The following is a 27875-nucleotide window of genomic DNA, read 5'->3' as shown; positions in this document are numbered from 1 at the left end:
GAGAAGAAAGCAAGTTATGAAAAGATGGAAAGAAAAAAAAAAAAAAGAATCAAGGCAATGCAAGAGCTAAACTAATAATATTCATTTCTTTAAAAAAAACCCAAAAACTTCATAGGAGTTCTCTAGGCCTGCAGAGATAGTATTCCTGTTGTCTTCAACTACAGAGCACAACTTTTTATTATTCTTGTTTTTTGTTGCAATAGTTACCATCTTCTAAAATGTCGGAATAATCTTCAAAAACAATAATAGAGCTGGACCTTCCAGATCGCCCTTCATAAATTTCTTCATTCTTGGCAATTATTTTTTGCCTGTAAGGGAAGTGAAGATGTATTACTACAGACACAGAGGGTAGAAAAGGATATGGTATATTTGAAAAAAAACCAAAAAACTCACTGCCGTCAAGTCGGATCCAACTCACAGAGACCTCTCCTTGGGTTTCCAAGGTGGTATCACTACAGAAGTAGATTGTCCAACCTTCCTTCCGAGGAGTGGCTGGTGGGTTTGAACTGCCAGCCTTCTGGTCAGCAGTCTAATGCCTTAAGCTTAGGATATTTTGGGAGAGATAAATGTGGCTTCATTTCTTTACTTGGGGGCAGTGTTTTTTTTAATTTAGTGAGATAATTGTATCTGGATGACAATTTCTCATTTTAGGAGTTTCACACTAAATCAATACAGTGAATAACTTTCCTTTATTAAAATGTTGGTCCAAATTGATTTTAAATGATTTGAGATGCATCTTCAGGGAATAGTATAATTTTTGACCTAAAGTTGATTTCTACAGGAACCAGATATAGCTTTATCTAAGGGCAAGCCAAACCAAAAACCTAATCTGTTACCGTGAAGTTGATTCAGACTCATACATTACAGAACCGAACTTTTTATGGTTTTCCTGGCTATGATCTTTACAGAAACAAATTCCCAGACCTGTCTTCTACAGCACCGCTGGGTGTGTTCAAACCACCAATGTTTTGATTAGTAATCAAATGGAAACCATTTGTGCCACCCAGGGACTCAAAGGATAAGCCACTGACCCCTAAACCACAAATTCTCGGGGGAGATGACTTTTAAAACAACCCTCAGACATCACAGAAGAAATAAACTTGGGGCTTGTAGATGAGTCTTGTGTGTTGTTTTGCATAAAAACAGAGACACAGAGAAGGGAGAGAGGTCTAGACACATCCCTGTTCCTCCTCAAATGAACTGTGTGACCTCAGTCCAGCCAACTTCTGTGTCCAGGGGCAGAGTGATGTACCTGCCTCCCCAAAGTGTCTGTGCCTTGATAGCACTGGGGAGTACCTGGGCTCATCTTCATCACCTACTCCCTCATTCAAACTCCCTCCCACCTCCTAAAGGTAACTCAGCTGAGTCTCTTTGAGCAGAAGCATCCACACCTTAGTCGCATGTTTTCTTGAGTCAGGGTCTGTATGGTGTACTTATACTTTTCCTCAGCTTCAGCAAGCTTGACCTGGAGTGTTTTCTCTAGATTCAACACTGTAGCTTTCTGAAAGACAGATAGATTTTAAGAATGATCTTTTCCAGATAAGCACTATCTGTGGGGGAGCAATATGGCAGAGCTGAAACCACGTCTGGGTTTTCTCCCACCAACCCCCACCCCACTTCAGCCAGGACTCACTTCTCTCTGAAGTTCCGTCTGGGTTTGGTAGAGAGTCGTGTTAAGTGATTCTAGGATAAAAGCTTGTGCATGCAACTCTTCCTTCATGATCTGTGTAAAAAGACACTTTTTCAGGGCACCTGGATTAGAATCTAAAACATCAAATTCAACTGCCCTTCTCCTGCATCTCTCACAGCAACTAGTCACCATGCTCTATTAATTCCACTCCATCAATGTCTTGTCTGTCCATACCCTTCTCTTTCTTCAGTCTCACTGTCATGGTCCCTGAATCAGCCCTCAGTGGAACTCACACAGGTAGTTACAATGGTGATTCTTTGAACAAGTATTTATGAAATACTACTGCACACAACCTTGCTTGCGGAAAGTGAAGGTGACTTGAAGCACCTACTGGTGAAGATTAAAGACTACAGTCTTTAGGATGGATTCCATCTCAACATAAAGAAAATGAAAATCTTCATAACTGGACCAATAAGCAGCATCACGATAAATGGAGGAAAGATTGAAGTTGTTAAAGATTTCGTATTACTTGGTTCCACAATCAACACCAATGGAAGCAGCAGTCAGGACATCAGAGGATGTATTGCATTGAGCAAATCTACTGCAAAATACCTCTTCAAAGTGCTGAAGACTAAGGTGCACCTAACCCAAGGCACTTGAGTGCTAACCAGAAGGCTGGTGCTTCAAACCCACCAGCCACTCCTCAGAAGGAAGATAGGGCAATCTACTTCCATAATGATACTGCCTTGGAAACCCAAGGTGGGGTCACTATTAGTCAGATCCGACTTGACGGCAATGAGTTTTTTTTTAACCCAAGCCATGGTATTTTCAAATGCCTCATATGCATGTTAAAGCTGGACAATGAATAAGGAAGACAGAAGAAAAACTGATACTTTTGAGTTGTGGTATTGGCAAAGAATACTGAAAGTACCATGGACTACCAGAAGAACTAACTAATCTGTCCTGGAAGAAGTGCAGCTGGAATGGTCCTTGGAAGGGAGAATGACCAGACTTTGTGTCACCTACTTTGGCATGTTGTTGAAGGGACCATTCCCTAGAGAAGGATATCATGCTTGGTAAAGTGGAGGGTCAATGAGAAAGGGGAAGGCCCTCAACAAGATGGACTGACACAGTGGCTGCAACGATGGGCTCAGGTGTAGAGAGGATTGTGAGGCTGGCGCAGGACTGGAAGGTGTTTCATTCTATTGTACACAGGGTTGCTATGAGTTGGAGCTGACTCGACGGCACCTAACAACGACAACAACTGCAAAAGGCACCAGAAATGTTATGGTGAACAAGATAGATATAATTCCTGCCCTTGCGGAGTGTACATTTTAGCGAGGGAGATGGTGAAAGATTAAATAAAATAATTACAATAATAAACTGATAAAGAGGAATAAAGGAAAAAATAACAGGGATGAAGATAGAGGACAGGTATATGAGGGACGGGAAAGGGTGAGTTTGGAACTTAGGTAAGTCAGAGAAGGACTCTCCAAGGAGGTAAGATTTATACGGAAAACTGAAGAATGAAAAGGGGATTGTGCAAATACCCTAAAAGGGCAAAGAGCTCAGTGTTTTTGATCACCTGAAGGAACACTAAACCAAAAAAAAAAAAAAAACAAAATAAACCTCACTTCTGTGGCATGGCTAAAAGAGCTAGCAGAACAGCAGGCCAAGGTGAGGACATACAGGCCTTGGTGATCTAAGACAATGGGGTGCCATTTAAGGGTATAAGACAAAGAAGGGTTATACTCTATTTACATTTAAACAACACTTGCTGTTCTGTGGAAAACTGGTTGGAGGGTGGCAAGAGAGAAAGCAAGGGCTGCTAGCAACAGTGAAATAGCAACAGAGCTAGATGAATTTGTAATATGTTACAGAGGTAGTGCCAATACCGACAGATTGATGTGGAGGTAAAAGAAGAGAAGAAATCAGTGATAGCTTTTCGGTTGAGCCTTGAACAACTGGTTGGTGATAGTATCTCTGGGGAGCTGACAATTGTAGGGGATCATATTTTCAGGAAAATCAAGAGTATGGAGTTTGACATGTTAAGTTTGAGATGTCTCTAAGCTCCAATGTAGAAATGTCAAATGAGCAATTGTATACACAGCCTAGAGCTCAGAGGAGAGGGCTAGGATGTAACTAGCAATCGTGGGGTTGTCAGCACAGAAATAACATTTAGGTCTAAATGAATGAATGAAATCACCTAAGGAGTAAGGGAAGATAAATAAGAAAAAGGGGCCCTACAACCAAGCCCTGAAGCATTCCAAGATTTAGCAGTTAGGTAGCAGATGAGGACCCTGCAAAGAAGATGGAGGAGTGAACAGTGAGATAAAAACAGAAGCCTATACAACAACAACATGGAAACCAAGAGCAGTGAGTGTGCCAAGGAAGGAGTGATCAATTCTAACTGATACTACTAAAATCAAGTGAAGTGAGCTATTCCTTAGATTTGGCAACTAGGAAGTTACTGGTGATTTTAATAAGAGCAATTTCAGCAGATAGGGTGGGAGCAAAAGCCAGGTTGGGGTGTAAATGGGCGGTGAACCTTCTAACAGGTTCTCCTCACCTTATTTCGCCTTTTCAGACTGTCCTCCACATTGATGCCAGAGTTCTCTTCCTAAATGATACCCTTTCCTCAAAAACCTCCACCTCCAGTGGCTTTGCATTATCTAGAGAATTCAATCCAGATTCCTTACGATAATGAATGGTTTAGTTAAGGGCATGTGTCAACCAAAACCAAACTCACTGCCATTGAGTCAATTTCAACTCATAGCAACCCCCAATGAGTTTCAAAGGCTGTAAATCCTTATGCAAGCAGACCACTTCATATTTCTTCTGTGAAGCAGCTGGTGGGTTCAGACTGCTGACCTTCTGGCTGACATGAGTACGCAGTTAGTAAAATCTTTTTTCCTTCTCTCTGGACAAATTGGATGTTGTGTTAACTTTCTGTTCTGTTTCCCTGAAACTTATGATAAATGTGGGAAAACCTAACACACAGGGTATTGAGTATTCAGAACAATATTACTTCAGTAGTTGAGGAAAAATTGCCCTATATTATAGGCTGCTTTGAGGAAGCTTAAAAGCAAGGCTTTATCTGTTTCCAAGTAACTTAATTGCATTCTAGAACAATGCTCAAGAATATTTGAAGGAATATAAAAATATTCAGCTTCTAAACCCAAACAAATCAAACCCACTGCCACTGAATCAATTCTGACTCACTGTGACCCTGTAGGATAAGATATAGCTGTCCTACACGGTTCCAACACTGTAAATCCTTTGGAAGCACACTACCACATCTTACTTCTGTGGAGCAGCTGGTGGGTTTGAACTACTGACTTTATGGTCAACAGCCAAGCAGTTTAACCACTGTGTCATCAGGGATCCCTAACAAGGGCTCCCTATCAGCATCTAACAAGGTAATATTCATAATGTCTGGCATCCAATAAGAATTACCAGGCACGTAAATAAATAGGAAAAATTTCCATAAATGTAGAGAAAAATCAACCAATAGAAATAGAACCAGAAATTACATAAATGAGAGAACTAGTAGATAAGCTCATTAAAATAATTAATGTAATAAACTGGGTCTACCTGGCTTCAAAGCCCATTCCTCTATCCTATGTTGTTGTTGTGTGCCGTCGAGGCGGTCCCGACTCATAGCAACCCCTCCTTGGGTTTCCGAGGCAGTATCACTACGGAAGTAGATTGCCCAGTCTTCCTTCCGAGGAGTAGCTGGTGGGTTTGAACCGCCAGCCTTCTGGTTAGCAGTCAAATGCCTCTATCCTATAGAACATCTTAATTTGTGTGATCGACAGGCTGATACTGCCTGCACAGACAACATTCTACGCCTTTGTAAGCGACAGATCTTTTTCCAAGCATGTGGATTTCTGTATCCAAATAAAATTCCCTGCAAAGGAAGAACCACAGGCCATTTGTGGGTTGGAACAGCTTCCTTGCAGTCATCACCCACACGGAAACACCATAATTTGTCCTAGAACAGATTCCTTTGAAGAAGCTGTTATTTCTGAGGCAGCATTTCGAGGAGAGGTTTGGAGACAGAATTTGTCGAGGAAAATTGTACTTTTCAGAGCTCCAAGGGAAGAACCTGGCATTTTACAACTCAAGACCCTTCAGTAGTTTGGGCCTTACTAGGAATGGAAGGTATTAGACACTGAAAATCATAGTACGCTTCTGTATATTTATTCACATCTGCCTCTAAAAAATGGTTTTGTTTTACAGACAGTTTTAAAATCCAGAAAACCCAGCTTAAGTTTTCCATTTTTTAATAGTCTTAGTAACATGATCATAGATTCCATTTTACTGAGAGTATATCCTTTTTCTAATGTATTTGTCGCCATGAGTCGGGGCCGACTCGACGGCACATAACAACAACAATGTATTTGTAATTCCACAGGAAACATGGAAAAGCCTACCTCTTGGGTCTTTGTCAGCTCTTCTAATTTCAAGGTGTCACTTTCATGTTGTTTTAAGAACTCCTAAAATAAATAACATTATTTGGAAAAGATCAGCAATTGCTTAGAGGTAGTTCTGGTAGTCTGAGGCTGACTCTAATGGTTATAGAATCTTGCCTCTCTAATACCATTGCTTCTACCTTCAGTGAACTTTCAGTGCACATAAAAGGTCAGAGAGCTGGTTGGGGCCTGCTTGTTCATGCATGTTTCGTTATTAATGTCCATATGGATCGAAAATTTTAGTAGAATTTAGTCTGAAACCTGCTTTCATTATAATCTAGTATCAGTATCAAGGTTGTGGGGAAATGGCTAACAGGGGGCAGTGAACTCACCCACTTCTAACTTTTATTTAGTAGCTACTCTTATGTGCTTCACCAAAGCTACCATTAAAGATGAGAAGGACCTTCAGTGACTGGGATTTTGGCTGAATAATTTCCAGTTCTGTATATGTTAAGTGTTTTTGTTAGCGGTAGTGGAATTGGACCACAACTCATGGCACCACCACATACAATGAGATTGGACAGTGTGGTCCATAGGACTTTCACTGGCTGATTTCTCAGCATAGATTGCCATCTTTTTCTTCTTAGTGCATCCTTTTTCTCGAAGCTCTGCTGAAACCTGTTTGGCATCATAGCAGCACACAGCAGATGGGTGGTGGCTCCCCCTGAGGAGCATTGGGTGGGAATCAAACCTGGGTCTTCTGCACGAAAGGTGAGAGTTCTACCACTGAACCACCAACATCTGATGCCTCTGATAGGAGACTGGGTGGTGCCAGCAGTTAGCATGTTCAGCTGTTAACCTAAAGCTGCCTTGGAAGAAAGACCTAGTAATCCACTTTGAAAAAGCAGCCACTGCAAACCCTATGGAGCACAGTTCTATTCTGACACACATGGAGTCCCATGGTTTTACTGGTATATGTTTAAAAAACCAAACTACTGCCATCAAGTTGATTCTGACTCATAGTGACTTTATAGGACAGGGAAGAACTGCCTCATAGGGTTTCCATGGCTGTAAATCTTTTACAAAAGCAAATTTCCTCATCTTTCTCCCATGGAGGAGCTGGTGGGTTTGAACCACTGGCCTTTTGGTTCACAGCCGAATGCCTTAATCACTGCATCACCAGAACTCCTTTGGTATATGTTTAGTATTCTTTTATTTCCTGTCCATTACAATTTTCATTCCAATAACTGCATGGTAGACCGTCTGGCTAAAGAACAGCATGACTGCCAATCTACTTGCATGTTATTTCAGGAACACTGGTAGCAAATGCCAATAAAGACAATAAAATTGCTTAAGCACAGAGGCACACCTGGGGACTCTGTGGTACCGCCTAGACTACCCATTCAACCGTCAGTGTACTTGGAGCTGAGTTACCTCTTTCTCTCGGTTGAAGTTCTCAAAAACAGCACTGTAAGACTCAGTTATTTTCTTCTTTTCTTCTTCTGACTCTAACTGAAACTTTTTTGTTATTCTATGCTCTGTAGAGGCAAGAGGAAAGCACACTTATGCACATGTAGGAAAAGCAGGTGCAAAGAGAAATTCAGAATATATGAAAAGAAATTCCAGACAAGGTCAGATTTACGGTCCCTTCAGCCCAGTGTTTGACGCTTACCTGGAGATGCTTACGAGTAACATAATCATGTGTTTGTCCTCAATTACATTCACCCTATGGATTTGGCTGAAACATCTGTTTCTTTTTTGTATAGTTTTGGATCTGATGCTCATTATTTCATTATTTTGCCCTTTCTGTCTGCTGAAGTAACCACTATGCTCTTTGGATATCCTTCTTTTAAAATAAAGCTCTTGACTAACATAAAATTTAAAGCATACTTTCTAGCGATACAATTCATTCTGCACTTGGCACTGGGCTTAAACTGTTTTTCTGGGTGGGGAAACCTGCCAGCAGAGCCCAAGTACTAAGCAGGAGGAAGTAGGAGTGAGGGGCAAACATAAATGTCTCAGGGTCATGGTTCTGAGGAAGGATAGGGGATGGTCTATGCTGACACCCAAAGAATGGACTAAGTTACCTTATGAGCCGCTAAATTCTCATCTTTCAAAACCAGCAGTAACATCTTCAGTTAGCCTTTCATAACATGTGATGAGTGTAGCTTGAGTAGTTGGAAGTCTGGGGAATAACCCAGATTATGCTGCACCAGGATCCCAAGTAAAGCCTCAGATATAAGGCTTTCCATTCCCCAATTCTGCATCCAGGGTCTCCATGCTACCTTCTGACAGTCCAAGGTCTCCACAGGATGCTAATGGCCTCGAGGATTCGCTTTCTCAGGGAATATCTACATTTAAATGAGCAATTTGCTAAAACCAACTAAATCTCTGACATGAATGGGGTGGGATAGGGAATACCTTTGTAGATACCTCAACTAGTCTCCTAGGCCAGGGAAGAGAATTTACATTCCTTTCCATTTATGAAGCTCAGTGGGAATGGGAGGTACAACTGCAAAGCACTTTGTATGACCAAAATTCTATGTTAAGAATTAGCCATATTGGTTCAATAGACCTTGGTGGAACCCCAGAGACTATGGCCCCTAGCTGCCCTTCAGGTGTGGAATTGAACCCACTCCTGTGGCTTCCAGCCAAACAAAAGATAGGCCTATGAGCTGAACATTTACATTAGGTATATACACTCTGGTAGCATAGTGGCTAAGGCACTTGACTGCTAACCAGAAGGCTGGCGGTTCAAACCCACCAGCCACTCCTCAGAAGGAAGATGGGGCCATCTACTTTCGTAGCGTTACTGCCTCAGAAACCAAGGAGGGGTTGCTATGAGTCGGGTCCAACTCGATGGCACATAACAACAACAACTCCTTGGAGAGATCAAGCATGGGAGAAGAGAAGGTCTGTGTATGCACAGAGAGACAGCTCAGGAGGCAGGAGTGCATGGGAAGGAAGGACACAGAGAAGAGGTAACTATGGGGAGGAAGTGCAAGAGAGCTGTCACATTGTGGGAAATCGCAGTCAATGTCATGAGACAAAGTGTATGTGAGCTGCTATAAGGAAAATGAATTTGCTCTGTAAACTTTCACCCAAGTGACAATAATGATAATAATAATAATAAAAGAATTAGCAATATTACAATATTTGAGGTGAGATCTGGACACAAATAGATACACGCATCCCTATGTTCAGTGCAGAACCACTTATAATAGCAAAGAGATGGAAACAATTTAAGTGCCCATCGACAGATGAATGGATAATCTAACTACGGTACATAAACACTGTGGAATACTGCTCAGCATTAAAGAATAATGAAGAATTAGCAAATCACCTCAAAACATGGATAAACTTGGAGGACTTATGCTGAGTGAAATGAGTCAATTACAGAAGAACAAATATTGTGTGAACCCATTACCATCAAAAGTCAGGGAAGGGTTTTCACAGGGAAGGAAATTTCCTGTTGGTTGTCAGGGATGGGAGGAGAGAGGAAGAGATGGAAAATAGATGAATAATTAATAGATAGTTTTGATATGGGTGAAGGAAAAAGCAAAAAAAAAAAAAAAATACATATCAAACATGGCTCCATTTTGAGGGGTGTGGTGGTACAGAAGTTCTCAGTATAATGGATTGCATTCCCCCAACAACTGAATATTTAAAACTCTAATTCAGAAACTCCTGGAAATTTGGGGTTACCTATATGAAGATGGGAGCTCTGGTAGCATAGTGCCTAAGGCACTTGACTGCTAACCAGAAGGCTGGCGCTTCAAATCCACCAGCCACTCCTCGGAAGGAAGATGGGGCAATCTACTTCCGTAGTGATACTGCCTCAGAAACCCAAAGAGGGGTCGCTATGAGTCGGGTCCGACTCCATGGCACATAACACCACCAACAACAACATATGAAGATAGCAAGTCTACATGCCTACCAATGTCCCCACACTTGTTTCAGCCAATAGGGGAAAACCTGGAACCAGTGAGTTTGAGGTGGTGCAGGTTTAAGACTCAATTGGCTGAACTCCTAAAAGATCCCACCCTTGTTGCCATTTTGCTTTCTTGAAAACTCCAGGTACCTTCCATCCAAGAATTCAGCCTTATGGCCTCACTGCCCTCGGTAAACCCAGGGTCATTTCCCTCAAGTCTAGGTCAAACATAATGGCAGGTTTTGATACACCTATCAATATAATCCAGGGAGTTCTTGTGGTATAGTGCCTAAGGCATTTGACTGCTAACCAGAAGGCTGGCAGTTCAAACCCTCCAGCCACTCTTGGGAAGGACAATCAACTTCTATAGACATACTGTCTTGGGAACCCCAGGAGGGTCTGTATGGGCCGGCATAGGCTGGATGGCAGTGATCTTGATTTTTTACCAACATAGTCCAGAAGTTAGCACGCTCACTCTGCTGTAACAGGATCTTTTCCCGCTCCAACTTCTCATCCTTCTCCCATTCTGCCTTCCGCTTCGACCACTTATCTTCCATTTCATCATAAACGCTGTCCTGTGGAGGCACGAAGACATCATGAACAAAACCAAACAAAGAAACAACCCAATGACAGGCCCTATAGAGGCTGTAATCTTACACTAAGGAAGGGCCCTGCCGCACGGCGCACTGGCCCATAGCCCTGTGCCCTTTTCCAGCCTCTCTCACTGGGGCCCTCAATGAAAAAGCCCTGTGTGGGTGACTCGTTGTGGGAAGAATGTCCAGCCCAGCCCAGCTGAGAGTTTGGGGGCCTAGCAGTCAAAGGCAAACAGTGAGCCGGCACTGGGCTTCCTCTGAAGACAGGTAGGGTTCTCCATGTTGCAGTGCCATTTGTCAGCTCCCCTTGAATTCACTCACTCATCAAAGCACATGGAGGAGTAAGGGATATTTCACCTAGTAGTGAATCTGAATATTTAGAGAACAATGAGATGTTTTTCAGAGGGTCTAATTTTTCTCAGCAAATCTAACATCCTTTGTGGTGTTGTTGTTGTTATGTGCCGTCGAGTCGGCCCCGACTCATAGCAACCCCTCCTTGGGTTGCCAAGGCAGTATCACTACAGAAATAGATTGCCCAACCTTCCTTCCGAGGAGTGGCTGGTGGGTTTGAACTGCCAGCCTTCTGGTTTGCAGTCAAGTGCCTTAGGCACTATGCTACCAGAGCTCCCAACATCCTTTGTGGTTGAGGTTAAATCAGCCTAACCCACTGCCAGTTTTGTTAGTTGGTCCAGACTTCATGAGCACAAGACACAGGAGGGTGCGAGGCCCAGGACCTGGGCACTGCCACTATAGTCTGAAGGCCCTGAATCCCCTTCCTTTTCAGTTTTGCAGCAGGACTCAAACCAGACTCAGGGCACCTGTAATCACTTGTAATTGTTCGTCGCCATTTATATGCACTTTCTCTTTCATAATTTTTAAGACAGGTGGGCAGCTCATTGCCCCAATGTGATCAAACTCTCTAGGTAGGCACAGTTTGAAGCAAGCCCAGAGTACACCCTGGAAACTGAGGCAGCCTCCCGGGTCATAAACCTGACAATTCTCTTAGGCTTTGCCCTGGGATGTTTTCCCTGATAGTATAAAGATGCGCCTTGAAAAAATGAGTTTTAGACACAAGATCAAAACTGAATCTGTGTGATAAACAAAATTTCGGAGGTGGGGCTGCACTTTACTTAACAATTAAGTGGTTGGGATCTTGACCCTCAGCCCTTCCCTTCCCACTCCCACTGCCCTTAGTAATAAATCATGCCCTAACTCTGTTTCCCTGGGCCCCCATCGATTTAGTTAAGATTAAATGAATGGATTATGCTCTAAGATGGCTGGGGAACATGCCAACACCCTCCTTGTGAGGGTATCATGCTTGGTAAAGCACAATGATGCAGCCTTTTTTGGATGACAGTAGGGCCAAATGTATCAAAGGCCTTAAAAGTGTTCATTCTTTTTGATATAGCACTCTACTTCTAGAATCAAAAGCTACCAATTTGAAGATGTTGAAAGTAACATTACTTCTTATGGCAAACAATTAGAAAGAACTCAAATGGCCAACAGTAGAATACTTAAGTACTAGAAGGGACTTCCATTAGGATAATCCCAAAGCTGTTGAGTTGGATCCAACTCATAGTGACTCCTCCTTGGGTTTTTGAGGCAATATCACTACAGAAGTAGATTGCTCAACCTTCCTTCTGAGGAGTGGCTGGTAGGTTTGAACAGCCAGCCTTCTGATTAGCAGTCAAATGCCTTAGGCACTATGCCACCAGAGCTCCTAATTAGGATAATATCTAGTCATTAAAAAGGAGAATCTAAGTTTATTAGTGATTGCCAGGGTCTGGAGGGAGGAAGAATGGGAGAGTTATCACCTAGGGGACACTGAACTTCTAGTGATTAATATTTGGAAACAGATTGTGGTAATGGTTGCACAACATAATGAACATGACTGAATTGTACATGTGAAAAATATTGAAACGATAAAAATTTTGTTATATATCTATATCTATATATACACCACACACACCAAGCAGGGGAAGAAAACTCTGCCCTGTCGATTCTGATTCGTAGTGACCGTATAGGACACAGTAGAACTGCCCTAGAAGGTTTCAAAGGCTGTAATCTTTAGGGAAGCAGCCTGCTATAGCTTTCTCCCATAAAGCAGCTGGTGGATTCAAACAACTGACCTTTTGGTTAGCAGCCAGGCGCTTTAACCACTGTGCCACCAGGGCTCCTTCTATATCTATACATATACATACACACACATATATTTACCACAATAAAAAAGAAGAGAATAATATCTAGTCATTAAAAGGAGGGGAAATTTTCTGATATGCCAGATGAAAAGAGGATATAAAAGTACACAGAGAATGTGCTACTGTTGTTAGGTGCCATTGAGTCAGTTCTGACTCACAGAGACCCCGTGTACAACAGAAGCCAACACGACCCAGCCCCGCTCCGACCTCACAATCACTGCCATGGTTGAACCGTCGTTGCAGTCACTGCAACCGTGCCACGCCATCTTGTTGGGGGTCCCCTTTCTCCCTGACCCTCTACTTTACCAAGCATGATAGCCTTCTCCAGGGATGTGTGCTTTCTGACGTGACTCAAGTTCTAGAGACGGAGTCTGGCCATTCTTGCTTTTAAGGGGCATTCCACTGTACTTCCTTCAAGACTTGTTCATTATTCTAGCAGTCTATGGTACACTCAGTATGTACCATGTCTGACCCAGGCTTTGGTATTTTCAGTAGCCTCATATGCATATGACAGCTGAACAATGAATAAGGAAGATTGCAGAACTGAAGCATTTGAATTGTGGTGTTGGTGAAGAATATTGAATCACACACATAGAATATAAGCTACAGTTTTTAAAAAGCACAAATATTAATAATGGTTCTCTTTGGGTAGGTATTTTCTTTGTTCTTCTTTTTTTTTTTGCTGTTGTTGTTGTTGTTTTTTAATTTCCATTTTTTAAAAATGACAAACAAACAATGAGCTTGCATTACTGTTGAAAATATTTTTCAAGAGACCACCTTAAGGTCTAGGGAACTGACTTGTCCTACATGGAAGCCATCACAGTCTGAGGCTGACACTTCTTCCAGAGAGCAGGTGGCACCAATTAGTTGCAAGGAAGCTGGGAAACTAGGGGAATTATTTTCTGTGCAAGAGCTCTAGACTCATACCAACGTCATCAGCCAGGATTGACCCTGTTGCTCTTACTCTCATCGTCCATCAGGGGGCACTGGATCTCACCTGATACATATGAAACATATTCTTCAAATATTTGTATTCCTTTCCCATCTCCTCTGGACAAAAGGAAAACAACAACAGGTCATCAGTAGTCCTCTGATAGGCGGATTTTAAAATTCAAGTGTGAGTTCCCTTGCATACTTTCTCCACCTCAAACTCATCTCCTAGCCAATGAAACCTAGGTGTGCCTCAGAAATCACTCAGGAAACTCATGAGAAATGCAGATGTGCGGACCCCAGCCTCAAACCTTCTGAATTGATAATCTCAGGGAAAGGCCCAACATCTGTTGACAATATCCTTTGCAGCGATTCTGCTATATGCCAAGTTTGAAAGCCAACCTGCAGGGGTAAATCTACGTCTGTGGGAAAAAGGAGAGCAAAACCTCGCAGCTTACCTCTGCATGTCTCTTTTTAAATAACATTTTCTAATTTACTTTGATTATGAAAACAATAACGCTCTCTTTAGAAAACTGGGAAATCAGCAAATTATAAATAAGATAATATCTTTAAATTTAAGGCAAAATGAAAGGTTATAGAATCTTTTCTTGCCCTGTGGTGATTCATCTATGAACCCTAATTTTTTTTTAAACCCTAAAGTTTGCAGGATATACACTTTGCCCTTCCCAAAGGCTGCAATAATATTGGGATAAACGGCCATAGTGTGTCAGCTGGAATTTAATGACATAATCATTTTACAGGTGAGGATACTTGTTGAACTGTAATCGTATTCATTTATATTTGTACAACTTTAAAATATACTATTAAAAATGACCTCACATTCTTATTACTCTGATATGGGCAGGTATTATTATCCTCAGTTCCTAGATGGGGAGCTTGAGACTCAAGGAGATTAAGATACTTGCTCCGATCCCAAGACTTGGCCTAGGCCTGTCCATCTCCCAGGTGTGAGAAGAACATGCCAGAGTGGATTTCCCTTCTTCCAGTTTCATTCTCAGACACTTTCCCCCTAAGCTTCAGGAGGAAACAGTGAAAGACTGGCCCTAGCCCATCTTCTGCCAGGGCTGCCCTGTATCTAGATCCTCATGGGCGGCCTCTTGCTCTTTCACTCAGTTATGCCTCCCAGGCCCCCAACGTACCCAGCTTCGCCTGGGCAGCCAATCTCTCTGCCTTCAAGGTTGCTTGGTAGTTTTGTTCCAGTTCACTGAGCTCTGTTGCATGAGCCTCCTTAAGCTCCCTATGGAAGCCCGAGAAGGCCAAAATCATCAGCAAAATATTCATTCACCCTCTCCCACCCACCTCCTTCTCCCTCACGCTCTCTTTGCATCATCCCTCCACAGAGGTGTGAGAGAATCCCTGTTTCTTTATTTGTTTGTTTAACAAAAAACTGTTTTGAACAGAGCTGGTGAAGTCCAGGCCAGCCCTCAGCAGGGAGCACGGTCTTAGCCCAAGACTCATAGCAACCCCCACTGGGTTTCCAAAGCTGTAAATCAGTACGGAAGCAGACTGCCTCATCTTTTTTCCATGGAGTGACTGGTGGGTTTGAACCACCGACCTTTTGGTTAGCACCTAAATGCCTTAACCACTACACCACCAGAGAGCCCAAGATATCTCCAGCCTCCATTTCAGGAGGCAGATGCTGGCAGTGTTCAAGTTGAGTGTTAAAATGAATGCCTATGACTCTTTCCCTCCACCAGAGTTTTTGAGCCTGCACTGGCATCAGTAGGTAGCTGGAAGGGGAAGTTGAGATTTGCCTTACCCACACACGCAACACAACCCCTTTTATTTTCTCCTTGGTTTGTCTTTGCTGTTCTGGCTGCTGTCCCTCCCATAGCTTCTTCCCATTTTGCAACCGGAAAAAGTAGAGGTGGGAGGAGGAGGATGGAGGGGGATGGAGGGGGATGGAGGGGGAAGGCTGAGAACAGCAGCTGTGTACCACAGAACGCTCGTAGAGAACACACAAAGGAAATGACTCTTTTCAACAACCAACAGCAATAATAAACAAAAAGATATCGGAATGAAATAAAATAGTTGGATGAGAAAATGTAAAAGCAGAAATAACACTGGTGCTACACTTTAGTGGCCTCGGATCAAGTCATCCTGCTCTCCAAGGACACATACCTCATGTCCCTCAGCTCTTGCCCCCAGACCCCATTTAGCACTGCTGGAGTTTCAGTGAACTGAAATCTACAAAGGATGCAGAAGCCTAGGGCCTTCAACACACAAGGACTTGAACCAGAAAGCATACCTGTTCTTGTTTTCGAAGTTCTGCTGCATCTCAGCACACCGGATTTCCATTTCACTGGAGAGCTGGAGACGAGACCTCACATTAACCCAGGAGGGAGGCCCTCTGCTCCAACCTGCATCTTCTGAGAAGTCTCTCTACTCATAGAACACACCCGGCTCCCCACACCTCTTCCATTGTGCTCTGTGGTGCCCAGAGAGCCCATTGCTACTGAGATAATGGAACTATTCTTGCTTTGTCTATGATCTTTTGAACTTAGTTCATAATGTTGGTGCACAGAAACCATCTCTTTGACTTGCTGGGTTTGTGGGTGGGTCTCTGCGATGTCCTCTGCTAGACTGGAATCCCTTTGTAAGATTGTGGTCTTTGGATTCTTGGGTACTTGATTAAATTGAACAATCATTTGTTGGGCAAAGGACTTTGCCTGGAAGCGCCAATGAGGACTAAGGCTCCCTCCCTGCCTTCATTGAACTTAAAATCCAGTGTTAGCAAGTCCTTGTTGACAGAAAGAATGGTCATGTTTTAGCAAGTAGCATTTGCTCACTTTCTGATGACCCTCCATTTTAACATATCAGAAAATTCTGGCCAGTGTCTCAGGAAGAATGGAGATTCTAAAACCAGGAAGTGGTCACAGTCACCTAAGCAAGCATCAGGGCTTGTCCTTGGGGCTCCTCCCTTGTGCTGGGGAGGAGTCACACTTTGGGGAGCCAGGGACCACCTGGCATAACCAAGGGGCCAGCCCCTGCAGCTCCAGACAGCGACTGCCACAGTGGTGGATAGCACCCCGCTCTTCCATAGGATCACATAACAAAATGCAGTGTTCACAGGAAGGAGAATTTTAAGGCTCACAATGTAGGGTTCCTTCCATGGAAACTGTCTTTACATATATCTTTAGCATAGCATGGGCTTAGTGGGTCAAAAGGTCCATCTTGTCCAAGCCTACCACTGATGAGCTGAGTGAGCTTATGTAAATTATTTAACTTCTCTGACCCTCAGTTATCTATGGAATGGAGACCATATACCTTGCAGGGTGTTAATATAAATAGGACAATGAATCACACACTGAGGCCTATATATATATACAATGACCCAGGTTATATATATATATATATATATATATATATATATATATATATATAACCTGGGTCATTGTAGAATTCAGACAAGTCTGGGGCATGTCAGAGGATGGGGGATAGGCCTGTCAGATGTTGGGGAAGTAGACCCTCACAAGTGGGTTTCAACAACAATAGGTCAGAGGAGGTTTCTGAGCTTAGCCTTGGTCTACAGCTCCAGCCCAGCCAACCAACCACTCTTGCCTGAGGTGAAATGTAAAGGACAAGTGTCATTAAAATCCCCAAGAAACAGAGTGCAAATTGCCATCCACAGATTCTGAAGTGTGGGCATTGGCAGCTTCAACAGCAACAGGAAGTGGGCACTGGAGGCTCTTGACACTTTTAAAGCAACGCCGGAAGCACTGACTGTGTTGGTGCCGTTAGTGAGAGGCTCAGCAAACTCTGGAATGAAATATACCACAAAGGCCATAACAGGCCAGATGGAGAATGACAGGCGCCCCTTGTACAGGGAGGACAGTGTCACTGAATGCACGGGAGGTACCTGGAGAACTTTCAGAAATAATTGAGTTTAATATAATATAAATAAATAAATAAATAATAAAATAAAAAGAAATAATTGAGTTAGGCCTTGAAAAGAAACTTGAATGAACTCTTGCAGTTATGATTGAGGATGGAGTCAGAGAAATAATATGGGGTGACCATGGTCCTATCTTTAGACCTGGACAATGTGGATTACATGAATAAAATGCTTGGCATCTAGCCTGGCATACAGAAGGTGATCTGAAAATATTAGTTGTCCCCTACCTATAAAGCTGTTGGCTAACTCAAAGGTCACTCACCAATTTTTGGGCAGACTGGTGGTCTCTGTTCATTTGCTCTATCATTGCTGTCAGCTCTGAGATCTGCTCTTCTAGGTCAGAAACGATGTTAGTCCTGCAGGACAAGTGATTCTGTCCTCATCCACAGAGCTTATCATCCCATGCAGCCAGGGCCCTGAAAGTGACGGCTCTGGCCTGGTGAAAACACATGCATCATCATGGGGTTGGGTTGGAGTGGGGGAGTGGTAGTCCAGGAGAAGGACTCGGCAGTAGGGTGGTTGAGCCTCAGACTGTCCTTTCGGGCAAGCTATGCAGAGTGAGCGGGGTGGGTTGGTGTCCTCTCGAATAGCAGGGAAATAGGAATATGTCAGAAATGTTTGGCCTTGATTTGATAATAATAGTTGAAATGAGGGTTGGAGGATTGGGAAAAAGAAGGTAGGGGAACAGGATTAATGGTGACAGCGATTCAGACAAGGAATGGACCAGCGATGGGACTAAGAGAGGATTTAAGAGAGAAACTTTAGGAACAGAAAACTGTTCTGTTTCTGAGTTTGGGGTCTCCATGATATCTGCAGATTATTCAGCTCTATCCGGCTGAGCAGGAGCTCTGGTAGCATAGTGCCTAAGGCACTTGACTGCTAACCAGAAGGCTGGCGGTTCAAACCCACCAGCCACTCCTCGGAAGGAAGGTTGGGCAATCTACTTCCGTAGTGATACTGCCTTGGCAACCTGAGGAGGGGTCGCTATGAGTCAGGGCTGACTCGATGGCACATAACAACAACAACAACAACAACATCTGGCTGAGCAGGAGTAGACAGGGTGACAGGCAATGCTCACGTGCAGTGGAGCTGAGAGGAGGTCCTCAATTCACAAGACTTTGACCCCTTTGACCAATCATTCACCACGTCTAACTGGGCACAGAGAGAATGTGGGATGAGCAAACAAGGGCAGGATCTAGGAAGGGAGGGTGCCAGGGTACAAGAAGTTGGATAATAGTGAATTCCTGCCTTTTGGCCGTGACCTTAAATATCAACGATGTCTATAAGCATGAACTATTTCTTATGTCCTATTTTGCCACAACTAGTGACAACTTCCTTAGAAGACCAAGAAATTGTGGTGCTACCTTGTCTGTGGGTGATGACCTATTTTCCTGCTGCAGAGAGTTGAAGGTAGGCAAGGGAAAGAAAACGGATTGAGCGTTCTGCTGGGTGGGAAGAAAAGGCTCAGGTCTGGCTTCTCTGGGCCGGGTCAGATCAGGGTGACTTCAGGGTCTGGAGTCACTCATGAGTAGGTTTGTGAGTCCTTCGGCCTCACCCCCAATCTGAATCCCTTTGCAGAAGTAACCACTGCTAACAGTTAGGGTGCATCTTTTCTATACACCACAAAACAAAAACCACAAAGCAAACCACTTGCCGTGGCATCAGTTCTGACCCATGGCGAGTCCGTGCGCCGGAGCAGAACTGGGCTCCAGAGGGTTTCCAGGGGCTGATTTTTCAGAAGGAGATTCCCAGGCCTTTCTTCCCACACACCTGTGGTGGCCTAGACCCTTCTACTGTTCAGTTTGCAGCCGAGCACTTAAACTGTTGCACCTCCTAGGACTCCATACACTAATAGGTAATAAATTCCTAATAAATTGTGTGTTTGTGTTTTCTGTTTTTGGTATTGGTCTTTTAGATTTCTGTCTTGGAAAGACAGTTCTCATAGCAAGCAAAATCCAGGAGGAAGAGACACCAGTTGGGAGGCCATTGCAGTAAGAATAACAGATGCCTTAAGTAAGGCAGGAGAGTGTTGTTATTGTTGTTGTTATGTGCCATCGAGTCGGACCCAATTCATAGTGGCCCCTCCTTGGGTTTCCGAGGCAATATTACTACGGAGGTAGATTGCCCAACCTTCCTTCCGAGGCGTGGCTGGTGAGTTTGAACTGCCAGCCTTCTGGTTACCAGTCAAGTTCTTTAGGCACTATGCTACCAGAGCTCCTAGGCAGGAGAGTAGGGAAGGGAATTTGAATGACGGATTTAGAAGGTGGAATAAAAGGTTGTGGTGACTGATATGACATTGGAGGATTAGAGAGTGGGTGGGGCTTGTATGACAGAGAGGATGGCCGGGTGCTCCACCTGGATGGAGTCAGGTTGTCCGTCATCTTCCACACTACAGCTCCTTAAGTAGTATCTTTGGACATAATAAAAAGAAGAGGTGCATACTCGGAATGGCCAGAAATCCTGACCTTACGTTTAATTCACATCCTCCAAATTAAAACTTTTTAAAGAACATTTTGTCTGTTTCTTTCCCTCAGGAAAAACTGCTCTCCATTAGTAGGAATGACATGACACCCAGTCATTTTTTGGATCAGCTGCCTGATTTGATCTTCATTTGCCCCTTGGATCTACTGACTAACAGGACCAGAGCAGAAAGAGGTGGGCGTGGAGGGGAGCAGATATGGCGAAACAGGGTGAGGTGTGAAGTGAGCTTGTAGCACCTTTACGGCAGGGACCCTGTGACCCAGGCATGGATGCCAGGGAGTTGTCTGAGAAGCCGGGCCAAGCCAGGTGGGGACAGCTTTTAGGAGCTGGATGTTGGTCCAAACATGTTACCTGGAAGAGTCTCTTTTGTCTTTTGATTCTGACTGTTTTTTTCTGTCGAACATCTCATCCCCTAAGGTGACAGAAATCTGCTCCCTGTTCCGAACGAGGCGATAGCCAGGTGATACATTGATCACTTCCTGTGAACCAAAGTGAAAGGTAAGATAATAACGCAGACGTGGAGTGCCAAGTTTCCTCCAGATCTTCTGTTATCCTTTAGGCATCTTATAAACAGAGGCAGGAGATGAAACTCCAGGGCCCAGTCCCTTCCGTGCTCTCCACCAGTTACTGTTCATCTTGTATCTTCAGCACAGATTTTTCTTTTGAGAATTAATCCCAATATTCAGCTGGTTCCTAGATGTCCCGTGTAACTGTTCTATAGGCCTTTCAGCTCAAAACGCGAAACTGAATCTTCAGCACCCCAGTCTGCACTCTGCCACTCAACCCTGCACCTCCTCCCAAGTCTTCATGGTAGCCAGAGGCCAGGAGGCAGCTGGGCATCATGGAAACCACTCAGGTGTGGGAATCAGACAGCCCTATCCATACTCAATATCTCTGTGCCTCAGGTTCCTCATGGGAAAAAGGTACCCTTCCCTGTTGTTGTTGTTGTTATGTGCTGACGAGTCAGACCCGACTCATAGCGACCCCTCCTTGGGTTTCCAGGAGGAAGAGACACAGGTTGGGAGACCATTGCAGTAAGAATAACAGATGCCTGAACTAAGGCAGGAGAGTGTTTTGTTGTTGTTATGTACCGTCGAGTTGGCCCTGACTCATTGCGACCCCTCCTTGGGTTTCCGAGGCAGTATCACTATGGAAGTAGGATTGCCCAACCTTCCTTCCGAGGAGTGGCTGGTGGGTTTGAACCGCCTGCCTTCTGGTTAGCAGTCAAGTGCCTTAGGTGCTATGCTACCAGAGCTCCTCCTGCCTGCTTATATATGTTGTTGTTGTTGTTGTTGTTTACCGTCGAGTTGGCCCTGACTCATTGCGACCCCTCCTTGGGTTTCCGAGGCAGTATCACTATGGAAGTAGGATTGCCCAACCTTCCTTCCGAGGAGTGGCTGGTGGGTTTGAACCGCCAGCCTTCTGGTTAGCAGTCAAGTGCTTTAGCCACTATGCTACCAGAGCTCCTCTGCTTATATATGTTGTTGTTGTTGTTATGTGCTGTCGAGTCGGTCCCGACTCATAGTAGGTAGTAAATGTTAGTCCCACTGTCCTCTCCCATGTTTACTCACATCTGGTAATTTCGTGCTCTCTTCTTGTTTTCCCAAATTGATTTTCACTCTGCAACGGGAAGGTTTATTCAGAACGCAACCAGCAAACAAAAGAAATTCAGAGCTTAGTAGCTACACCCTGAGCTTGCCTTCCAACTGACTTCTGTTCTCTAAGCTCCAGCCACTGATCTCTTTAGGGGATTCTCTGGGTGGCTGGGGAATCTACTGGCTCAGACCTTGGTGAAAGCCTCCTGCCCCAGGAGGCTAAAGAGTTGTCTTACTTATCACAGTGGGGGCACTTTTGTTTTGGGGGAGTGCAAGCCACCCCCCCACCACACACACACACACACACACACACAGTCCAGGGAACCACATGTATCCCATTTAATTAGAGAGTGAAGCATTGTGCCTTCTGGAAATCTCTAACATCCTGGCAACAATTAGTTCAAGAGAAGCAGGGCTGTGAAGGCCAAGGTGGGGACACTATTTACCTACATGCCTCAGACCATTCTTGCCACATAACAAGGGTTCTGGATAATGAAATGCATTAAGACATGAGAACATTTCATTTCAAACTTAAAAATTTCAAATCTTTATATATGCTTCATACAAAATTAATAACCACCACCACTGTCAGTAGCCATTGAATCAGTTCTGACTTGTGGCAATCCTGTGTGTGTCAAAGAAGAACGGTGATCCATAGGGTTTTCAACGACTAGGTCACCACCAATCCTTTCTCCTGAGGCACCTCTAGTTGGACTTGAACCTCCAGCCTTTCAGGTAGCAGTGGGCCATGTTTACCATTTGCAACATCTGGAGTGTCCACAGCAAACAATGTTGTTATTGCTGTTAGGTGCCATCGAGTTGGCTCTGACTCACAGTGACCCTCTGTACAAAAGAAGGAAACACTGCCCAGCCTGTGCCAGCCTCACAATCCTCACTAGGCTTGAGCCCATTGTTGCAGCCACTGTCCATCCATCTCTTTGAGGGTCTTCTCCTTTTTCACTGACCCTCTACCTCACCAAGCATGCTACCCTTTTCCAGGGACTGGTCCCTTCTGACAATGATCAAAGTACTGAGACAAAGTCTGGCCATTGCTTCTAAGGAGCATTCCAGCTGCACTTCTTCCAAGACAGATTTGTTCCTTCTTCTGGAAGTCCATGGAATTTTCAGTATTCTTCACCAACATTACAGTTCATATGCATCAGTGCTTCTGAGCTCTTCCTTATTCATTGTCCAGCTTTCACATGCATATGAGGCAATTGAAAATACAATGGCTTGGGTTAGGAGCATCTTTAAAGTGACATCTTCGCTCTTTGCACTTTAAGGAGATCTTTTGCAACAGATTAGCCCAGTGCAATACATCATCGGATTTCTTGACTGCTGCTTCCATGGACAATGGTTGTGGATTCAAATAAAATGAAATCTTTGACAACTTCAACCTTTTCTCCATGTATTGTGATGTTGTGAGGATTTTTAATATTTTATTTATTTAATTTTTTTATTTTACGTTCAACGTTACGGGAACACTTAGTTTCACTCGCCATTTACCATCCCCAACCCTAACCCAGTCTCCCCCTCTCCCTGCCCAGTAACACCGCCCCCCAGCTGCCCAGTGCCCCTCATAGCTATGCACTCCTGTGTGTCCTGCATTTCCTCCCTACGAATGTTGCCCCTCTGGTGCCCTGTGGTCTATTGCTCCAAGGGATGTGGGTGCTTCACCCTGGGTTGAGTGGCCTGTGTGTACATCTTGTTTACTATTGGGCTGAGAGCCAGCCCCAGGGAGTGAGTTTTATTCCAGGCCCAGAATGTATCCTAGGACCATAGTATTGCGGGTCTCACCAGACTCCACGCGACCAGGAATTCTGATCATTATTGAGATTTTGGATTTTGTTTAATGTTGAGGTACAATCCATACTGACGGCTGTAGTGTTTGATCTTCATCATTAAATGTTTCAAATCATCTTCACTTTCCGCAAGCAAGATTGTGTCATCTGCATATTACAGGCTGTTAATGACTCTTCCTCCAATCCTGATGTCGTGTTCTTCTTCACATAGCCCAGCCTCTTGGATTATTTGCTCAGCATACAGACTGAATAAGTATGGTGAAAGGATACAACTGTGACACATACCTTTTCCTGATTTAAAACTATGCAATATCGCCTTGTTCTCTCTGAATCGCTGCCTCTTGGCCTAGGTACAGGTTCCTCAAGAGCACAATTAAGTTTCCTGGAATCCCCATTCTTCACAATGTTATCCATAATTTGTTATGTTCCACACAGTCAAATGCCTTTGCATAGTCAATCAAACACAAGTAAACATCTTTCTTCTATCCTTTGCTTTCAGCCAAGATTCATCTGACATTAGCAATGACATCTCTCATTCCATACCCTCTTCTGAATCCAGCTTGAATTTCCGGTGGCTCCTTCTCGATGTAGTGCTGCAACCGTTTTTGAATTTATCATCAGCAAAAGTTTCCTTGCATGTGATATTGATGATATGGTTCAATGATTTCCACACTCTGTTGGACCCTTCTTTAGAATAGGCACAAAGACGGATCTCCTCCAGTCGGTTGGCAGGTGTCTTCCAAATTTCTTGGCATAAATGAGTGAGTGCCTCTGGCACTGAATAGTTTGTTGAAACATCTCAGTGGGTATTCAATCAATTCCTGAAGCCTTGTTTTTCACCTATTCCTTTAGTGCAGCTTGGACTTCTTTTCAATACCATTGGTTCTTGATTATATTCTGCCTCCTGAAATGGTTGAACGTTGACAAATTCTTTTTGGTACAGTGATTCTATGTATTCCTTCCATCTTCTTTTGATACTTTCTGCATTGTTCAATAGTTTGCCCATAGAATCCTTCACTGGAGGCTTGAATTTTTTCTTCAGTTCTTTCAGCTTGAGAAATGTCAAGCGTCTTCTTCCCTTTTGGTTTTCTAATTCCAGGTCTTTTCACATTTCATTATAATACTTTACTTTGTCTTCTCGAGTTGTCATTTGAAATCTTCCATTCAGCTCTTTTATTTTACCATTTCTTCCATTCACTTTAGCTATTTTTGGTTCAATAACAAAAGCAAGTTTCAGAGTCTCTTCTTGACATCCATTTTGTTCTTTTCTTCCTTTCCTGTCTTTTAAATGACCTTTTGCTTTCTTCATATGTGATGTTCTCAATGTCATCCATCCCACAACTTGTCTGGTCGTCAGTCATTGGTGTTCAATGCCTGAAATCTATTCTTTAGATGGTCTCTAGATTCAGGTGGGATATACTCAAGGGAAAATTTTGGCTCTCTTGGACTTGTTTTAATTTTCTTCAGCCTCAACTCGAATTTAAATATGAGCAATGATTGTCTGCTCCACGGTCTGCTCCTGGCCTTTTTCTGACTGATGATATTGAGCTTCTCCATCATTTCTTTCCATAGATGGAGTTGATTTGATTCCTGTGTATTCCATCTGGTGAGGTCCATGTGTACAGTTGCCATTTATGTTATTGAAAAAAGGTATTGGAATGAGTAAGCTGGCAGTCTTGCAAAATTCTATTATGTGGTCTCCAGTGTCATTTCTATCACCAAGGCCACATTTTCCAACTACCAATGCTTCTTCCTTGTTTCCAACATTTGCATTTCAATCACCATTAATAGTCAATACATCTTGACTGCATGTTTTTTCAATTTCAAACTGCAGAAGTTGGTAAAAATCTTCAATTTCTTAATCTTTGGCTTTTGAGGTTGGTGTATAAACTTGAATAATAGTATTAACTGGTCTTCCTTGTAGGCATATGAAGGTTATCCTATCACTGACAGCATTATGCTTTATGATAGATCTTGAAATTTTCCCTTTGCTGATTAATGTGACACCATTCCTCTTCAATTTATCATTCCTAGGATAGTAGAAAATATAATTGCCTGATTCAAAATGACCAATACTAGTCCATTTCAGCTAACTAATGCCTAGGATACTGATCTTTATGTGTTTCATTTCATTTTGACAACTTCTAATTTTCCTGGACTCATACTTCATACATTCCATGGTCCAATTATTAATGGATGTTTGCAATTGTTTCTTCTCATTTTGAGTTGTGCTACATCAGCAAATAAAGGTCCAAAAAGCTTTACTCCACCCACATCATTAAGGATGACTCTACTTTGAGGAGGCAGCTCTTCCCCAGTGGACATTTGAGTGCCTTCCAACCTGAAGGGCTCACCTTCTGGCACTATATCAGACAATATTTCACTGCTATTCATAAGGTTTTCACTGGCCAATTCCGTCAGAAGTGGATGGCCTTGTCCTTCTCAGTCTGTCCTAGTCTGGAAGCTCCACTGAAACCTGTCCACCATGGGTGACCCTGCTGGTATTCGAAATACTGGTGGCAAAACTTCCAGTATCACAGCAACACCCAAGCCACCACAGTGTGACAAACTGACAGATGACTGGTGGTGGCACATAATAGGTACCCAATAAATATCTTCCAAATAAAGGGGATACAAAAGTTCATGCAAAGGTTAAAACAAAGTGATATTCTAAGCTTGTAAAATGTTGGTAAACATCTAACTTGTGAGTTAATCACACATACACATACACAACAGAGATGAAACCTACAGACACATTAGACACAAGAAAGTAACCGGCAGAAGGGTGAGCACCACCGTAATAATTAGGGATCCTTGAGATTCCGCTCATGACATGCTCTGGGCACTGTGGCCTTTTTGGGGTGGAAAACATCTATGAAGCAACCTAGCTGAGGGCTCATTTGCAATGACTTGTAAGCTGCTAGTACAGGCAGCCATTGAGTCTACACATAGGATCTAAGATTTGGGGAAAATCTTGGTGCGTTCTGGAAATCTCTAATATACTGGTAACAATTAGTTCAAGACAAGCAGGGCTGTGAAGGTCAAAGGGGGGACATTATTTACCTACATGCCTCAAACCATTCTTGCCACATGGAAATAAAAAGACTTACTTTGGGACAAGAGGTTTTGTTGGTGGCGGGGAGTAACTGGGTGTTTTTGAAGCTGGGACAAGAGGAGTTAGCCTGAAAGTAAAAAATAAATAATTAAATGAAAATCCAGAAGTCTGTTTTAGTATCCCCAGATTAGGTATAGCCCTATAGATACTCTAAATTATGGACCCCAAATTGGAATTTATGGTCTGAAAACTGGAAATCTTTACAATCTGGACAGTTTTGGGGAACCTCAGACCCAAGTCTTTGGCACTTGTTCACTGTTCCGGGGAGTCGGGGATTGGCAGTGCAGTTAGCCCCAGGGCTCAACATTCTTCATCCCACATTGAGGCGACTGCTGCCTGTGTTTGGACGCTGTGCTCCCTATTGCACTGACTCTGACACTAGCAAGATCAATATGCAGACCATAGCTTGCAGGGAAAGCTTGGTAAAGCTAGGCTTTCTGGCCCACTTGGGATTTTGCTGCCAAGTTCATTGCTTTGGAAATCTTGTGAGAGAAAGAAGGCAGCAAATGGAACCCAAGTTCTTGGTCTTGTCCTATCCCAGAGAGTCCTTACTTGGACTTCCCTATGGAGGTCTTGCCTGGTGGCCGAGGGGTCTTGATTAACTTTCGTGGTCCCAAGTTCCAGGGGTCCCAGCAGGTGCAGTAGATAAGAGGATTGGGATACATGGTTCGAGGTCAGGGGCAGTCTTGGCTGGGTCAGGAAGCTCTTACTAAAACAACAGCAGAGGGTTAAACCATTCAGAGTCAAAACAGCAATACTTAGAGATAAATTGGGAAGGGCCCAGAGCACATACGTGGATTCTGAAAGTTGTTGAGCTGGTGCAGGTCTTGCCAATGGGATAACACCACTCCCCTTGCCAGCCAGCAGACTGAAAAGCAATTTAAAATTTGCCACAATTGAGTATTTACTGTGAATCTGTTTCACAGTAAATGCTCCATTACTATTATCCAAAATTTACAGATGAGTATACTGTGGCTTAGAGAGGACACAGAAGGAGCAATTTGCAGAACTGGGAATCTGAAGAAGGTCTGGGAGTCCCGGGGGAGTTGAGGCAAATGGGGTGGCAGGGAGGACATTCAAAGGCCTTTGAGCAGTGGTCACTGACCAACCACTATGGCAGCATTTCAATATTTCAATAGCTGTGCTTTCCAGCTGAACGTTAGCCCTGGGCTTCCAACAGCCTTCTAAGAGGGAACCACTGTTAACAGTTGTTTTGGGTATCTTTCCAGAAATGTTCCACAAATATACATAAAGTGTGTTTTCATTTGT

General features: G+C 43.5%; 1 protein-coding gene across 1 annotated transcript; it reads right to left on the bottom strand.

The window, feature by feature from the left end:
* Nucleotides 1-178: 178 nt before the first annotated feature.
* On the bottom strand, nucleotides 179-27271 carry FLACC1 (flagellum associated containing coiled-coil domains 1). Its single transcript, XM_007936069.1, has 14 exons — nucleotides 27159-27271; nucleotides 26602-26673; nucleotides 21666-21714; nucleotides 20446-20573; nucleotides 17876-17969; nucleotides 15967-16028; nucleotides 14858-14955; nucleotides 13765-13817; nucleotides 10452-10551; nucleotides 7480-7583; nucleotides 6067-6129; nucleotides 1634-1723; nucleotides 1392-1501; nucleotides 179-308 (listed from the first exon to the last, which is right to left on the bottom strand). Exons 1-14 carry the CDS (start codon nucleotides 27269-27271, stop codon nucleotides 179-181), a joined length of 1266 nt encoding a protein of 421 aa, XP_007934260.1.
* Between the last annotated feature and the right edge of the window lie 604 nt (nucleotides 27272-27875).

Source organism: Orycteropus afer, unplaced genomic scaffold (assembly GCF_000298275.1).
Source record: "Orycteropus afer afer isolate SDZICR_OR568_19922 unplaced genomic scaffold, OryAfe1.0 scaffold00002, whole genome shotgun sequence".
NCBI classification, from domain to species: Eukaryota; Metazoa; Chordata; class Mammalia; order Tubulidentata; family Orycteropodidae; genus Orycteropus; species Orycteropus afer.
Note: the sequence above shows the minus strand (reverse complement) of the source record. Positions and strands in the feature narration are given on the sequence as shown.